The sequence below is a fragment of the Wolffia australiana genome, chromosome 1 (genome assembly GCF_029677425.1).
Source record: "Wolffia australiana isolate 7733 chromosome 1, ASM2967742v1".
NCBI lineage: Eukaryota > Viridiplantae > Streptophyta > Magnoliopsida > Alismatales > Araceae > Wolffia > Wolffia australiana.
The window spans coordinates 18,325,652-18,342,801 of NC_135835.1; the positions used below are offsets into that span (position 1 = coordinate 18,325,652).

The 17,150-nt window shown below is 38.1% G+C and overlaps 2 protein-coding genes across 7 annotated transcripts; one reads left to right on the top strand and one right to left on the bottom strand.

Annotated features, from left to right (window-relative positions):
• Positions 1-3,941: 3,941 nt before the first annotated feature.
• Positions 3,942-8,797, bottom strand: LOC144709470 (uncharacterized). Of its 2 annotated transcripts, none has more exons than XM_078583041.1 (14): positions 8,314-8,797; positions 8,056-8,139; positions 7,846-7,927; positions 7,629-7,705; positions 7,052-7,100; positions 6,395-6,500; positions 6,089-6,191; positions 5,863-5,979; positions 5,691-5,782; positions 5,458-5,524; positions 5,265-5,343; positions 5,076-5,167; positions 4,607-4,750; positions 3,942-4,150 (listed from the first exon to the last, which is right to left on the bottom strand). In XM_078583041.1, the coding sequence occupies exons 1-14, from the start codon at positions 8,503-8,505 to the stop codon at positions 4,016-4,018; spliced, it is 1,419 nt and encodes a 472-aa protein (XP_078439167.1). In that variant the 5' UTR covers positions 8,506-8,797; the 3' UTR covers positions 3,942-4,015. The 2 variants fall into 2 exon arrangements, with proteins under 2 accessions (XP_078439167.1, XP_078439159.1); XM_078583033.1 differs by having other exon boundaries at positions 8,002-8,139; positions 8,314-8,795.
• Positions 8,798-9,083: 286 nt separating this feature from the next.
• On the top strand, positions 9,084-14,416 carry LOC144716629 (uncharacterized). Of its 5 annotated transcripts, none has more exons than XM_078591810.1 (4): positions 9,092-10,142; positions 11,210-11,341; positions 11,471-11,556; positions 13,464-14,416. In XM_078591810.1, the coding sequence occupies exons 1-4, from the start codon at positions 10,031-10,033 to the stop codon at positions 13,479-13,481; spliced, it is 348 nt and encodes a 115-aa protein (XP_078447936.1). In that variant the 5' UTR covers positions 9,092-10,030; the 3' UTR covers positions 13,482-14,416. The 5 variants fall into 5 exon arrangements, 1 of the variants encoding a protein (XP_078447936.1); XR_013584954.1 differs by lacking the exon at positions 13,464-14,416 and adding an exon at positions 10,272-10,412 and having other exon boundaries at positions 9,133-10,142; positions 11,475-11,760; XR_013584953.1 differs by lacking the exon at positions 13,464-14,416 and adding an exon at positions 10,272-10,412 and having other exon boundaries at positions 9,134-10,142; positions 11,471-11,760.
• Positions 14,417-17,150: the final 2,734 nt, after the last annotated feature.

A 17,150-nucleotide genomic window follows, 5' to 3' on the forward strand; every position in this document is an offset into this window, starting at 1 on the left:
TGATGCTCTTGATATTTCAATAAAACTTGTGATTAATGGAAGAAATTATTCCGAATATAACAAGACTTGACATGAGACTAATAATTGTCGGGAACCGGTAAGTTAGCACTGCGGAACAGTTTCCAAATCAAGAAGAAGACGAAATTCACCATAAATGCGGCGTAAACATGAGCTTGAGTTCAAGAACTCATAGACAAATAAAATGTAAATGAAAAAATGGAAAGGAGAAGATAAGCAGCGGAGAGCGATGACACAAGAAGAAAAAAACGCCGCAATCGTAGAAGCTTCAAAATTTTATTTCTGTATTTTCCACCTTTTGTTTATCTTGAACAGTTTCTTCCCCTTTTTTGGGCTTGCTTTGGTCTCTAAAGGACCCCAAATCAAGGCGATTAGAAATTCTCCATCTACTCCAGGGATATTAAAATATAACAACATTAAAATATCACTTATACTAAAACATTTAAAATTATAATATGTGCGCTAATTTTTGCATACCATTTGCCTAAAAAATAGACATGGCGTGTCTTTCTTTTTATTTAACAAAATGTCTCTCAAAATAGAAGTTTTATTATAGGTAGCCATAAAAAAGTAAAATGTTTCTAAACATTTATTCTTAAGAAAATACTGAAATAAATCACTCAATATTAAAAAAATCCAAGCACATATGCTTACCAGATGTTATGATCATCAAAATACATCCATATTGATTTAATTATTTAGCCAACGTTATGTAACACACTGATTTTACTAAAACTGAAGATATAAGGTATGAGATCAGAGGTTTTTAGTACTTGTTTTTACATTAAATGATTAAAGATATAGATGTTTCGAAAGTTTCTAATTACTAACTAATTATGAAATTATTAGGTACTAATTTAAGCAATTTACTTCTAAAAATACCTTTTGATCTTGGTAAATCTGGAACAATGAATAATGCTTAAACTGGAATAGGAATCAAAACATCATTTAGGGCTCACTAACCTTACAAAATGTCACTTATAAGCATTCTAGCTCTGTGAAATAACCTTAAAATATATTATTCGACGGATCATTCGACGGTCGATATGTGATCACTCGGATCATGCCTGGATTCACATATCGATGGATTTCAACAATGACTTCTGACCTTTCAACTTCCACTTCTCCCCTTCTTAAGAGGTGGGGAAGTGGTAGTTATGGAAGTCCAAATTGGGCCCCTTTTTAAGGGGAAGGCCTATTGGGTCTCCCTAAAAAGGAAAGCTTTAGGGGGGGGGGGGGAGGAAGCCCATTATGGATTTCTTTCCCCCCTAAAGATGGCACCTAAACACAACCAAAATAAACACGAACAACGGGAGGGGAGGCCGATACTCACGCAGGAGGGGCCTCCAACAATTCAAAATGATGAAAAAGGAAAAGTACACGAAGACGTCTCGGCACTCTCCAAGACGACGCTACTATTTCTTCAAGCTTGATATTGGAAGTGTTGGTTCTTCACGTTGGCTCTGGCTCCGCGCAAGGGCTGGCGACGAGTCTGGATGCGATCAGCTGGTTGGTCCTCCATCACTATCATACTCAGATAATATGTATTAACTGAAACGTATTACTTATTATTAAAGTCCATACATCCAAATACATTTATATATGATTTATTTTGCTAATTCAATAATAATAACTTCATATTTAAATAAGCTTGCTTTTGTAAAAGAATTCAATAGTAATAATTTCCTCTGATTGAATTCACAATCATAGTGTATGTATGTTCCTCAGTCTAAAATCGTCATCAACGCAACCCAATTTTTTTTAATACTAATGATAGGTTCATTGCAATCCAAAAATTAAGCGCTGACATAATTCTATTAGATTCCTCTCTCAATTTAAATTCATCAGATATAATTTTTAATTATTCGATCATATTTTTTCAATCCCTAATTAGGTTTGATATAATTTAATTCCATCCAAACGTGTGCCCAACATATTGACACAACTGAATGAAATACCAAATATAATTAAATGGTAAACATAGTGCACTAATTATCTCTATTGGCATTAAAATTCTATATTACCTATCAACCTGGTAAGTCCTTTTTCTTTTAATTTTATATTAGTATTCATTTAATTTGATTTCATAGGAACTAATGAGTATTTAATTTACAAACAATACTAATTTAGATAACTCTCAAATGGATATAAATAAATAAAAGGTAGTATCTCTATCACCTCACTCATCTTCTCCATAGTTACAGTCAAACTTTCCAAAATATAATGAGGCAACGTTTTTTATAATTAAAATAACATTCTATTTGAATAAAAAAATATTTCATGTAGTAATTTGTGAGCATGAAAATGTGGTTGTAACAGATTGTAATCTATGAGTCAATCTGAATGAATTACAAAAATAGTTTTCACTAGTTCCGAATGAATTATATAAATAAGCTATCATAAATGTAATATTTTATCACTCATTCCCGCTAAAACATTTATAAGCACTTGATCATTGGATCAATTTGAATTAATATCTTGAAACATTTTTATTCCCATGAAAAAAAATTATTATCAAGATTATAGGAAGATGTGTGTGTCAGAACAGTAAAACACAACTTATTATAGTTAGATAGACCATTGAGATATTTTTGAATTCACCAATAAACTATTATGTCTCTGAAATATTTGGAGGCTTAAACATTAACCTATTCCTTAGCATGAGTCAATATTGTTTGGAGTCAACAAATTGAATACTTCTAAAGAATCATTTAAGAGGTCTGTAGAGACTAAAATGTCAAATGTATACATATTATTATTTATTTATTACACATAATAGCACTTTTGAAATATTTAGAAAGATATCTAACAAACGTCTTAATGAAATGGGTGCTTTACACTGACTCTAGAAAACTTTAATGCAAATATTTTGCCCTAAATAATATAATATATTTTAAGGTTATTTCACAGAGCTAGAATGCTTATAAGTGACATTTTGTAAGGTTAGTGAGCCCTAAATGATGTTTTGATTCCTATTCCAGTTTAAGCATTATTCATTGTTCCAGATTTACCAAGATCAAAAGGTATTTTTAGAAGTAAATTGCTTAAATTAGTACCTAATAATTTCATAATTAGTTAGTAATTAGAAACTTTCGAAACATCTATATCTTTAATCATTTAATGTAAAAACAAGTACTAAAAACCTCTGATCTCATACCTTATATCTTCAGTTTTAGTAAAATCAGTGTGTTACATAACGTTGGCTAAATAATTAAATCAATATGGATGTATTTTGATGATCATAACATCTGGTAAGCATATGTGCTTGGATTTTTTTAATATTGAGTGATTTATTTCAGTATTTTCTTAAGAATAAATGTTTAGAAACATTTTACTTTTTTATGGCTACCTATAATAAAACTTCTATTTTGAGAGACATTTTGTTAAATAAAAAGAAAGACACGCCATGTCTATTTTTTAGGCAAATGGTATGCAAAAATTAGCGCACATATTATAATTTTAAATGTTTTAGTATAAGTGATATTTTAATGTTGTTATATTTTAATATCCCTGGAGTAGATGGAGAATTTCTAATCGCCTTGATTTGGGGTCCTTTAGAGACCAAAGCAAGCCCAAAAAAGGGGAAGAAACTGTTCAAGATAAACAAAAGGTGGAAAATACAGAAATAAAATTTTGAAGCTTCTACGATTGCGGCGTTTTTTTCTTCTTGTGTCATCGCTCTCCGCTGCTTATCTTCTCCTTTCCATTTTTCCATTTACATTTTATTTGTCTATGAGTTCTTGAACTCAAGCTCATGTTTACGCCGCATTTATGGTGAATTTCGTCTTCTTCTTGATTTGGAAACTGTTCCGCAGTGCTAACTTACCGGTTCCCGACAATTATTAGTCTCATGTCAAGTCTTGTTATATTCGGAATAATTTCTTCCATTAATCACAAGTTTTATTGAAATATCAAGAGCATCATCTCAAATCTCGCGGATGGATTCATTGATGTTTAATCTATTCACATTCTAAAGGTTCCATAATACAAGTATTCATCATAGGTATATTCGTTTCCGGTGGAGGAAACCACTAAAAAGGCCCCAGAAAATGATCTCTACAAGCACAAAGACGAAAGTTCCCCACTGCGTTGAATGGAACAGAGCCTGCAGCCCTGACTCCAACCGATCCACCTACGACAATAGTTAATAACGTCAGCGGCGTATTAGAAAAGTTATCTTAGTGGGTGTGCCCCGAAAAAATATTGCCAAAACAATCATTTCAATTTTATTTAAGAACTCCGATTTTTATTTGAATACATCGAGGTAGGAGGAGGATATAAATGTAGGGTTGTTAATCTAAAATGAATTCATTGAATGAGTTCAAGTGCAGAAAACTCAAGTAAGCCTATCTCAGAAAAAAAATACTCCATTGATGCACTACTATATTTCCACTTTAGCTTTCTGCGTTTTAATAAAAACTAGCCCGGCAAAAGAACTTGAAAAATAAAAAAGGAATATTTTGAGATAAAATTTTACTTTTCTCTTGACTAGCGTTCAATTGTTGGAGGCGGATGGCCAAAACTTAACAATTACCATAGTACGAAAAGCCCATAAAAAATTCATGAGTGAAAATTCAAAGAGGATTACGGGGTTGTTCTCTGGAGAGCGCCAGTAAAATCCCTGAAGGACTATGGAACACACTTGCAAAGCAGACAACGCGTACACAATCAGAACATTTTTTCCGATCCACTTTAATAACAGTACCGGCTTCATGATTTCTTTGACATCGACCTGTTTGAGAGCAAAAAATACGTCTATACGTATTAGTTAACAATATATTTTTTGCATATTCATGAATGATGCCATGAAAAAAATGTCTCGATGAAGTATCCAAAAAATTGCATAAGAAACGTGGGACAACCCACGAAAAAGTTTTGACTCAATTTACCACAGTTGAAGAAGTCTACAATCAACATATCTTCAGTAACATTATCTAATACAGGTAGATGAGATCACAAAAGCATCATAAATAATAATTAATATCGAACATGACGACTATAGGCCTTAGAAGTGAATGCATTTGTGGGAGAAGGATCTAGGTGACATTGGAACTCACTATGTAATATAACGCTGTCAAGACAATTCCGCATATACCAGACGAAACGCACAGAAAGCTCACTGTGTACAAAGACCTATTGAAAGGGAGACCTGCAAAAACGAAGTGAACAGCGGCCAAGATCATAAAGTTGAAGAACACATGGGCTCCAAAAGAAACGAAATATCTAAAATCCGATTACTTTGGTACCTAAGGTTTTCATAACGAGTCCCACGATTACCAAAACCAAAGAGGTGTTGAGCCAAGTAATTAATGTTTTTCCATGGGCCTGCACGCGCAACACTCACGTGAGCTATTACATAATGTTATTGTATGGATGACTGGACATCTTCCTGATTATCCTAAAGTCTCCAACACGACCGGCAACAATGATATGCCATACCCTGGAGTTTGTGTACACATGCCCAAAGTTGAGTCCAATGAAGCAAGTCACAACGGCTGTAAAGGAGCTGTATTTACGTCCAAGAAAAAAAGTAAGATTAATATCCAATTTTATTACGTAAATTAATTAGCAGAACAGAAGGGCGGGAAGGCATAAAAATATTTTTCCATAATTAAAAAGTCTGGTAATACAAATCCGTCATATTTTCGATGATTATATCATCCTTGACTGACCTCAATAGTCCCTCTGGATCAAATGGTGCTTGACACCACACTGGCGCATCCGAGGGAAGAGGCCCCGAGGCAGGCGAACGTATACTACATTCCTATTAAAATTGTAAATTTGAAGTTCAGAAGAGCTCGCGCGACGAAGAGATCGAGTCAAAAGCATTGAATTATTGAAAACCTTCATCCTTGCGTACGAGGGACGCTGGTTGAGATGTTTCTCGCCGAGGAAAAAACGATCGATCAAGCCAGCGGCAGTACAAGAAGGCGATAAGCTTCCCCTTACTCCGCAAGATACCTAATCAAGAAAACAAACCAGAATAAACTTTCTGAGTATTCAATCCCCTATTTTATTGTCGAGGTTAAGGGAGAAATACGTAGAGTATGCTCATGAAGTTGAAACATACCCTATTTACGGCTTCTGACTTGAGAACATGAAATTCCCAGTCGGGGACGTACAAGTTATTACTGAATCCCATGTAAATCGAACACAGCGCGAGAGCCACCACCCTTCGCAAAACATTTATCGCCAATAAGGTCAGAAATTTTCAATCATTTTTGGAAAATTATTCGGGTTTGGCAAGCCGTTTCATCCATTTTCGTCAATGAGGGTTTTCTCGTTAATCTTGTCGTACTTTGCCTACTTTTTACGATTTGATTTGGCACGGGTGAAGACTGGAAAATTGTGGCCTGACACAAGAGAGAAATATTACCATTCTGGGTAGTATCTCCTTGCAAATGACGAGGGAGAGTCAACAATTCCATCGTTGTCCAGCCAGACCACCGTCATCCCGGACAGAAAAATCCGATTGATATTCGCTGAGAAAGTAAGGCAGAAATTTTAGTACTAGTATAATCAATTATCTCTTAGGTGGACGCCCGATGCCTGCTAATTTTTGGCACAATGAAGAACACCAAAGGCGAAAGTATTGTATGTGTTGGTTATTTTTCTTCCTGGAAGAATCAGATGATATGAAGAACCGAAGAAAATTGGAGTCGGCAAATTTTCTCGAAGACACGTCGAGAAAGAGCAATAATTAAGGAAGACCAATGCGCCAACGACGACCACTGTCCTTGACGAAAGCTCAGATAGGGGTTTACTTGAACAAGAAACTCGTATATGATCTCAATTTAAAGGATTCCGGAAGTAGTTCGGTCGTGAAAGAAAACGATCACTGTCTCAATTCACATATAAATACATGAGGCATGTATTTAACAATGATCAATGAGAGACACAAAATTCACCCACCTTGGTTTCTCTATGTCTGTCTTCTCCTCTTATCTCCGCCATCTATCAATTCTTATACCAGCTTTCAACGAATAAGGGTAAAGTATGGTTCTACGAAGTAGGTTGATGGTAAAAATAATACCTCTTCGACGCGAATCCTTTGCGGGGGTGATAAAGCGAGCTGAGAAGCCCTAGAAAAATTGCGATTGGTATTCACTTATGCATGTACTTTCGAATTCGATCGTCAAATATGATCTAATGAGCGTAGTATATGTGTTTTCTGGAGGAAACCAATGTAAATTATCTTTGAGGAACAAGCGTTCGAAAAATGACATACGAGTTTATCAACAGATTTATGCCCAAGTCGGACTTTTATGAGGTCAATTCATCTGGGTTCGACGTTTGTGGAAAAATTCCAGATTTTTCAACTCTGGAATTTTCTAAAATCTCCCTTGCTAGATCTAAAATCTGCAAGGGAGATTCCTCGCCGTGAATTCTCCAGATTCTCCCAGTCATAAGCCCGAATCATTCCTTTGTATAAAACATGCATCACAATCATCCGATTCCATTCGTATAGAATTAATTTTCTCAGTGGAGCCCAAAAATACCCGCAGACTGACAGACTCTGGGATTAATCAACCTTAACTAATGTTTACTTCAAAATACAAGATTTATTTGGCTAGGATCACAAATGGCTAACCCCCAGATTTCGTCCTTACCTGCAAGATACCAAACAACCGGATACGGTCTAAATCTACTCCGTAAGTGTCATCACCTCGGCCATGGAAGTAACCCCCTGAAAGAACCGAAAGTTGGAGAATAAAATCAAAAAAAAAGTCAACGAATGAAAATATTCCTCATCTATAGTTGAAAGACATTTTCGAAGTCTCTTAATTAAGATTATCGAATGATAAAAACGGGATTTCAGGATCAGACCTTGAAAAAATAGACCCAACACAAAAAGCAAAATAGCTCTCTTCACTGCTTTTATGGTGGCCGCTTTACGATCAGGTACTTTCTGAGGATTATCAAATAAACGATGAGGCAAAGGAGCTTATGTCATCGTTAATTTCGGCCTCAACAATAGAGTACCTTAAACAATAGGGCAACGGAGAAGCCGCAGGCGAAGAGAAAGAAGGGCAATACCAAGTCACCAAGCGTCAAGCCCGTCCATGGAGAGGCGCTTATCGAAGGAAATGCACCACCCGCATCGACGACGAGGATCAGTATCTGTAAATAATGGCGACAGTAGCAGCGGAGATCAGTGGAAAAACCCAAAATATATAAGCCAACTAAGTCCAGGATAGTCATGGTACTATCACAACCAAGAAACGTCTATGAATAATAATCATTTGCATCCAATTCAAAGATTCAAGCTTCTCGTCGGTAGATAGGAAAGCATACCACGGTGGCAAAGCCACGGAAGACATCGATAGAAACTATCTGTTGCGATGGTAAAACGGGAGTATTAGACACATCCTCCAGTGGCAAGTTCTTGGTCTCCTCGGTGGGGATCTCTACGCTTACGGAAGGAGAAGAAGGGCAATTTTGTGTGGCTGTTTGCTCTCCCGCGACGTCAATGGCGACGGAAGCCATTGCTGAATTGCGTAACTCTACCCATGAAGGGGTTATTATACTCCGCCGGCGTGGCTGCGGGCGGCGAGAAACGACGGCGGGCACTGCTGTGGGCTCGCTGGATCTTTCGTAGTTGGAGTAGGATGTACTAACCCACAGAGAAGACGGAAAAAAAGTCTAGCTCAAGGATTCCAGAAAGCTTCACATGATTCTGGTACAAGGACAATATGATCTATATGTTGACCCGCACTGAGTGACTGTTAAATCGACTGTTAATTCCCCACTTTGATGTTCGTGGAGATGAGATGCGACGTTCAAAGATCCCATGCCATGCGGCTCACAGTTTTTATTTTTAATAGGGTTATTTGTGAATCATGTAAAAAACTTTTGGACGAATGAATTTACTTAGAGCATTGGCTTACCGTGGCGTACAGACAATTGCCCCAAAATTATATCCATGTCCCAGACTGCCACCCTAAACGATAAATAATTATTCTTGTTGAAGTCTATTCCCAAATGACCCAAAAATCCACTAGGTTTTATATACCAAAAAATTTTATTTAAAACGGTGTTGAACCTGGACCTGGTGACCAATCACCCACATTAGTCATTCTGTTTTAAATTATTTTCTTTTATAAAAATCGATCAAATCGCCCTTTCACTCTGTCCCAGACCCCCGACGGTGGGCATACAACTTTTAAAATGCGAACCGGACCGCAAAGTAGTGAATTGTCAAATTCCTCGAACAAGACCTTCGCTAGCCGAAACCCACAGATACTGGCAAATGCTAGCTCTATTTTAAGAAACTATCAGCGGGCTGAGTAAGGTTAAATGTTATGATGACGCTGTTAGCACGCAGTAATCTACAGGCGCAAAATTGTGAAGTTGTTTACCTTGGCGTTTGACCTTCCGTAAGATGTCACTATCGTTAGCCAATCCGATGGAGACCTTGGCCGAAACGAAGACCCAACAGTTCACGTCTTAGACCGATGGGAATTACGTGAACGTAAACGACGTGTTGCTAGATGACTCAAAGTCGAGACAGCAGCGGCGGCTTCGTAACGGTAGGATTTCCATCCAACCGTTCAAATGCTTCCCACGACGTTCTCGCCCTTACAACAGTCACGGAGTCCAAAACGAAAATGATAACATGAAAGTCATATAAAAGTTTATCGAAAGAACGGCGAGGCTCAGCCTTCGGTATTTACTCCAGTCATTGTTTCAGGTAGGCAGAACCCAAAATCTAAAAATCCTTGCATAAAAGAAATTCATTACGTCGTTGATGATCTCAGAAAATAAGGCCACGTAACCGAGAGGAACACCGTCAGTTTCTTCCTTGACGAATGACGCGTGACAACCCCCTTGGATATTTTATTTTTTTAAAAGAAAAGCGGGAAGACCACCGGAACTCGGTGGTCAACCCAAACCCACATAGATATCATAAACGCCATCTCGATGGTTCATACTAAAACGTCGAGGGGTACTGGCAAAGAAGGAACAGCCGGCCTGGTTCTAAGGGGTCGCTCAGAGAATAGTCGTCCGGCTCATGGTTTTAATCGGCGCAAGTATTGCGATGCTGCGGGAAAGTACACATCAGCCCGCCAATCTGGAAGATGTTGATATGGAAGACGATCTGTTGATTTACATCCAGCCTGAAGGTGGGCTTTATTTCTTATTTTATTTGGGACCGCAAGCACGTGTATTTTTGTACATTTATCGGTTTCAAATGGGTTTCAGAATCCATAATTTCAATAATACCTGAAAAACACCAAATGGTCAATTTGTAGGCAACAACTATGCTGAAGGATAAACAACTGCTATGCAATTAAATTGTCTTAAACTTTTCGGTGAGAGCTGTAAGGTCTTCTTGAGTAACGGAGGAAAATTGAAGTTTTGAAACTGGGATCCAATTCCGATTGAAAACTAAGGTAAGAGATCATCAGCACTCATTCCCAATGAGAGTGTTTAACAATAAATCGAGAAATGTTGGAGTATTTGGATGAATTGTTGGTAATAACAGAGATCCAATTCATCTGATAAACAATTGATTTGATTGTAATTTGGTTTCTCGTCAATCGGAACGAAAGAGAGGATAGAATGGACCTTACAAAATAAATAGCGTAGCATGAAACTAATGTATTGTCAAATACATTAGATACGTAAAATTACTTGCTTTTTCCTGTGATAGATGATGTTGTCACAGTGAACCACTAATTGCCAGTATTTTTAACATACTGAAGCTTTCTTCTCTCATATGAGAAAAAATTTTGCTGATAAGTCCAAATTTAGCAGTTTTATGTCGATGTTTTAATTCAGACATAACCAAAAATATTTATGAAAATTTATACTTAAATACTCTATATTTAATAAGGGCAAGTAAGGGGTCCATCCACAGAGAGGCAGAAATTTAGATTCAGAATTTTTCTAAAACTTGAAATGAAGAAAATGAGTTTAAAAATGAGAGATTTAATTTTTGGGATTTTTCTAGATTTTTTGTGAATTTATATAATTTTATATGATTTAAATTGAAGCTGGAATACAAAGAAAAACACTAAAAATATTTTACATTAATTTTTGTAATTTTAATTAACAAAAAAATTGAAAATAAATAATCTTATGGAATTTAGTTTACACCAAAAACTGCTAGAAATATTAAAAATGAGAGTTAGAGATTTTTTAAGAATTATTTTAGATTAGTGATCGCCCGTCCCAATACTGGTATCAGATGATAGTATCGGGACGGATGCTGTATCGGATACTGGAAAGGGAATTTTCGTCGCTATCCGGATATCAGTTGCTACAATGGCGGTGTCCAATATCGAATCCATCTCAATGCTGTCATCTGCATCCGTCTCAGGTATAGGAAGACGACATCCGTTTTCGATGTTGGATATCAAATTTTGATATCCAATTTCGATATCCAACATCTATAACATAATTAACTGTTTTTTTATTCGAAAAATTTTGGCGCCTTTGCGGACGGCAGACAGTGTGGCGGACGGTGGATGGGGGACGGCGGACTGCACATTGGCAGACGGCGGCATCAGCGGCATCGACGGACAGCGTACGGTGGTAAGTTCTTCTTCCCATTCTTCCCTTCTCCCACTCCCCATATTCCCTGTTATTCACAGTTCAAATGCTTCCCTTTCTTCACCCTGGAATTTACTTCTTCTTCTTCTTCTTCTTCTGCTATTTCTCATCATCTTCTTCTTGTTCGTTAAAATGTTGAAATTTCCAGCCTGATTGCATGTATTTCAAGAATTTGATTTCAAATTAGAGTTTATGTTGCGATAATTTTTTCTATCCCTCAATGCATTCAGCTTTCACGTTCTAGTGCTTTAATTTTAAATTATTTTTTAGTTTGAACCTTTTAAACCATTATATATATACTTTTGTGTTGGTTTTTTTAATGTTCTTCGATGCAATTGGGAATTGTTAATTTTTCATTTTCTTCTTATTTTTTCTTATGCTCTTCCCTTCTAAATTTTTCATACTTGTCTTCTTAATTTTTCATCTTCTGTTGTCTTCTTAATTTATTATCTTCTCTTTTCTTCTCAGTTTTGCTTCTTATCTTCCCTTCTTAATTTTTCCCTTCTCTATTATCTTCTTCCTGTCTGCACTTCTAGTCTCTTCAATTAATTTTTCTTTCCCTCTTCTACTCTTCTGCACTCTTCTCCATGTCTCTTTCTTTTCTGAATTCTGTTCCCTTTTTCTCCTTCTTTCTTCTCAGGTTTTCTTAACTCTTCTTCTTCTATGTTTTTCAAAAATTTCTATTGCTGCTGTTTTTTTTCATCTATCTTCTTTGGCTCTTTCTTTTTTTCAATTCTCTTCTTTCCTCTTCCTCTCTGCTCTTCTATTTTCTTTAATTGCTTCTTCTTCCCCTTTTCTACTCTTCTGCACTCTTCTCCACGCCTTTTGTTTTCACTCTACTCTTCCCCTTTTCTCCTTCTTTCTTCTCATGTTTTCTTAACTTTTCCTCTTCTATGTTTTCAAAAAATTTCCATTGCTTATGTTTTTTTTATTCTATCTTCTTCTTCTATTTCTTTTTTTCCAATTCTCTTCTTCTTTCTTCTACCTCTCTGCTCTTCTAGTTTCTTTAATTGCTTCTTCTTCCCCTCTTCTACTCTTCTGCACTCTTCTCCACGCCTTTTGTTTTCACTCTACTCTTCCCCTTTTCTCCTTCTTTCTTCTCATGTTTTCTTAACTTTTACACTTCTATGTTTTCAAAAAATTTCCATTGCTTATGTTTTTTTTAATTCTATCTTCTTCTACTATTTCTTTTTTCCAATTCTCTTCTTCTTTCCTCTACCTCTCTGCTCTTCTATTTTCTTTAATTGCTTCTTCTTCCCCTCTTCGACTCTTATGCACTCTTCTCCACGCCTTTTGTTTTCACACTACTCTTCCCTTGTTTTTATTCCTTCTTCTCATCATTTATTAACTTTTTCTCTTTCTATTTTCTTCCCCTCTTCTCTTTCTGCCCCCGGTTATCTTGTCTCCTACATCGTTTCCTTCCCCTCTTCAACTCTTCTTCCCTCTTTTTCACTCTTTTTTATCGTGTCTTCCCTTCTTCCTCTTTCTTCCTCTCAGCTCTTATTAATTTTACTTCTTATAGTGTTTAATTTCTCTATTGTGTTATCTTCATTGTATCTCATATTATCTGCGTATGTAGTTGAAAATTATTATACCTTCTTTAGAGTTTTAAGCATAATGCATCAACGTGGGTTGATGTATGACCGAATCGTTGATAACCAAATTATGCTTCTCAGAACCAGGAACCCACCTAGAGGTAGTGGCCCGCTGCAAGACTCCTCATTGGTTCTTACAGTGTTTAATTTCTCTATTGTGTTATCTTCATTGTGTCTCATATTATCTGCGTACATATTTGAAAATTGCTATACCTTATTTAGAGTTTTAAGCATAATGCATCAACGTGCGTTGATGTATGAACCAATCGTTGATAACTAAATTATGCTTCTCAGAACCAGGAACCCACCTAGAGGTAGTGCCCCACCGCAAGACTCCTCTAGGGCAAGAGCCAACTGTCCTCAAGGTACCAACTTGGGAACATCTCGTTTCGTACAGAGTCACCCTCATTCAAAATGTTCAGTCATCATCGACTACTTCGAACACATTGTTGATGGGTACCACACATGCTTCCTGTGCCGTGGGAAGAACCCGCACAGTGAGAGAAAAGTGATCAAGCGGCAAGCTGACAAGAGCACCAACGTATTTTGAAGACATTTCCAAGATTTTCATCTTGCTCGTCATGCAGAGCTAAAGGGCTTGATGGTGGGTGACCATGATCACCTACGTATAACATAGGCAATACATGACCAACAATAGGGAGATCCAAGTCGACGAGGACCTATAAGAGGGCATACGCTTGATGAAACAAAGAATGTCATTACACGATTCATATGTTTGACAGATTCACCATGGAGTATCATTTAAAATGTTGCATTCAAAGAATTGTGGCGCTACACGACATAGTTGGACTTGGATCCCCCTTGTGCGAAGATCATGAAGCAATGAACGATCCAAATGCATGGACACATGAAGGAAGAGGTGAAGAAGCTATGGGAGAACATGGACATAGTGTCCCTCACTGTAGACACGTGGATCATGGAGAACGGTACTAGACTTCTAGGCATCACTGTTCATTGGGTGGACAAGAAATGGGTGTACTAAGAGTGAGTACTTGTCATTCAAGAGATCCTCGGCAAGCATGATCGGGACACCATGGCGTCCAGCTTTCTCCAGGTCCTGGATGAATTCTGCCTGCGACCAAAGGTCATCATTCAACATCAAACATATCTTTTTAATTAAACATGTGACTTTATACGTGACATGTATTTATGCACATTTATGTTGTGACTACTGAAAATGCCTCTACGAATAAGAGGATGTTGTCATTGATTGCAAAGAAATAAAGAGTGTCAACCCAACGTTTAGCGCAATAAGGCACGTCCCATGTGTTGCACACATTGTGAACATTGTTGTCTAAGCGGTAATTAAAAGCTTTGGCATTCCTTTGGCCCACGTAGTAGAGACTGATGAAGGTGATGTAAGTAGGACATTAGAACAGTATGAGAGCGACGAGGACAACATGCATGGAGATATATACTCAATGTTTGAAGACAATGACGGAGCACGCTGTCTGTTATATTTGGGTGATGCAGTTACAAAGGTGCGGACAATAGTGCACAGTATTTGGAGCTCTGCGCAATGGAGAGAGGAGTATGAGAAGGCATGTGAAAATGACCCTGAAGTCGAAGATTCTAACATGGTCATGTTGGACTGTCCGACCCGCTGGAACAACACTTATGCTATGTTATCTGCCACCGTGAAGAAACATGATGTGATTGATGAAGTGTCGAAGAATTTTGGCTAGAAGGGGAAGTCGACAAAGATGTCGAAGGACGAGAGGGAGTTGTTGAAAGAATTATGTCGCATCCTTAGGCGGTTCACTGTATCCATCAATCATGTTTGCAAGATAGTGACACCAACCATATGTGATGTATTATTTCTCATAGATAACCTTTGCGCCACAGGGAGGAGGTGGTCCATAAAATTGAAGAGGACACTTTCTTCACCTATGTATGGCGGTTGCATGAAGGAGATCGTTCTAACATAGCGCAAAAAGCTGGCGCAATATGTAGAAGTCTTGTGGGTGAATGATGCAATCACTTGTGCGGCATTAATGGACCCATTCCACAAAGGGTCAGTGCTCCGTGAGGCGTCAAAGAGGCAACCATTGCATATTTACGGTCTTTGTTACCATGTGACTCGCCGAGGCATGCAGTGAGTGGGCACTTTGAAACTGAGCACCCAAAAGGTAGAGAGTTGGACTCTTGGCCAAAGAGCACTATACGAAAAAGTCCCACCGTTACTTGTGTCAATGAGGTAAGCACTAGATGAGTTCAACCAATACCTAACAGAGGTCGTGCCTAATGAGGGAGTGTTCACCCCACTATCTTGGTGGGCCAGCACAAGGGCAAAACGCTTCCCCTTACTTGCCTCCATTACAAGGGAGCTATTGTCCGTATGTGCAACAAGTGCTCCTATTGAGCGCATGTTCTCAGCGGGCAACGATATTGTCACGTACATGTCATCGATAAGCATTGAAACACTCATCACTATGAAGTGTTGGCTGCGTGCTGACTGTTGTGTCTAGCGGCTTAGATCTGGATGAGTAGAACAAAACGATGCGCAGCTGAAGTCTTTTTGCGAATCGAACGGCATCGACAAAAACCATTGAACAAAGTACCTTTGTACGAATCTCATTCGTGATTTCTTCGATCCCAGAGTGAGACGAGTCGAGATGTATCCATGCGGTCCTCGGCACGTTGGATCTCCTCCTTCTCATAGACGAGCCCCATTCTATCTCCGTCGGCGTCATTACATCATCCTTATCACATCAGGGATGGAGAGGGGGTGTGGGGAGAGTGGAGAAGAAGGGGAAAGGCCCCTGAACAATTCTGGCCTAGGTGAATTTCGTTCAGGGCCTTCCCCTATTTATACCAAGTGGGTATTTTTCATAAAAACCCCCAAAACTTAAGTATATCTTCCAACGTCCAAAAGACCCTTTGCGTGTGACCCTCTAGGCCCATGTATCAGTCTAGTTAACGACTCCAGCAGCCCAATAACCTTTATTGGCCTTCCAAATTAATTAACTATATCATCATATAGATTAATTAACGTCAGATTGATTTAACCCAATCGATAGGTCGAGACTCCGACACATGGGGTGTCAAGCTACACCTCGTGTCCTAGAAGGTACAAGGGAGTGTATATCGACTCACTCATGGAACCTGTTCATCATCGGTTATCGTATATGTATAATCCCTCATCCACTTGATGCTCCTTGGACGACTTAGGGTATGGTCAACTGTCAAACCCTAATCGATCATCTGAGTTAGTTTTGATGCATTCGGAAATCATCGGAGAACTCTTCTCCAATATTTCACTACCTTGGCCAAGGACTTCATTGCATCATCTTTCTTGAGCTGTCACCTCTTATACCAAGGGTGGACGATCCCATCTTGACCACTCAATCACCTTCGTGTACTTATTGATGCACCTAAACTAAGACCGTTTAGAATCCCATGATTAGAGACTCGTTGGCCATAGCCAAAGTACAACCGTCGATCCACAAGACATCTTTGGTGTCTCAGGTCTAAGGACCACTTACACAACCGTGACGTGAATCAACCTGATTGACAGTTCGGTATAATACCATTCAGGGATTCGTACGGATCAATTTAGTGAACTCTTTCTACTAAAGAGCACCCACTATCTATCCTTAGTGTCGCCACACTAATGGCTACGGGACCTGCCATACTCATCATATGAGTGAGGCTAGATAGTGCCATTCTATCTAGATACTTCGATGTCCTTCTCGCGTATCCTTTGATAGGAATGTTTAGAGCACATGCTTAAAGACTAGTGATCTCTGTATTACAATCTCATCATAATCCACTAAGTCCGATCATGTATTCATGGACTCCATTATACGCATCACACGTGCACTATAATGAATATGTTCTATTAATGAACATGTAACGAGATGTGGAATGTGTGATTGGATTGCTGGCCCCATATATTTCCATCACGGACAACAAATGATGGTGCACTGATGTGGAGTTGGATTCGGATGGCGAGGATGG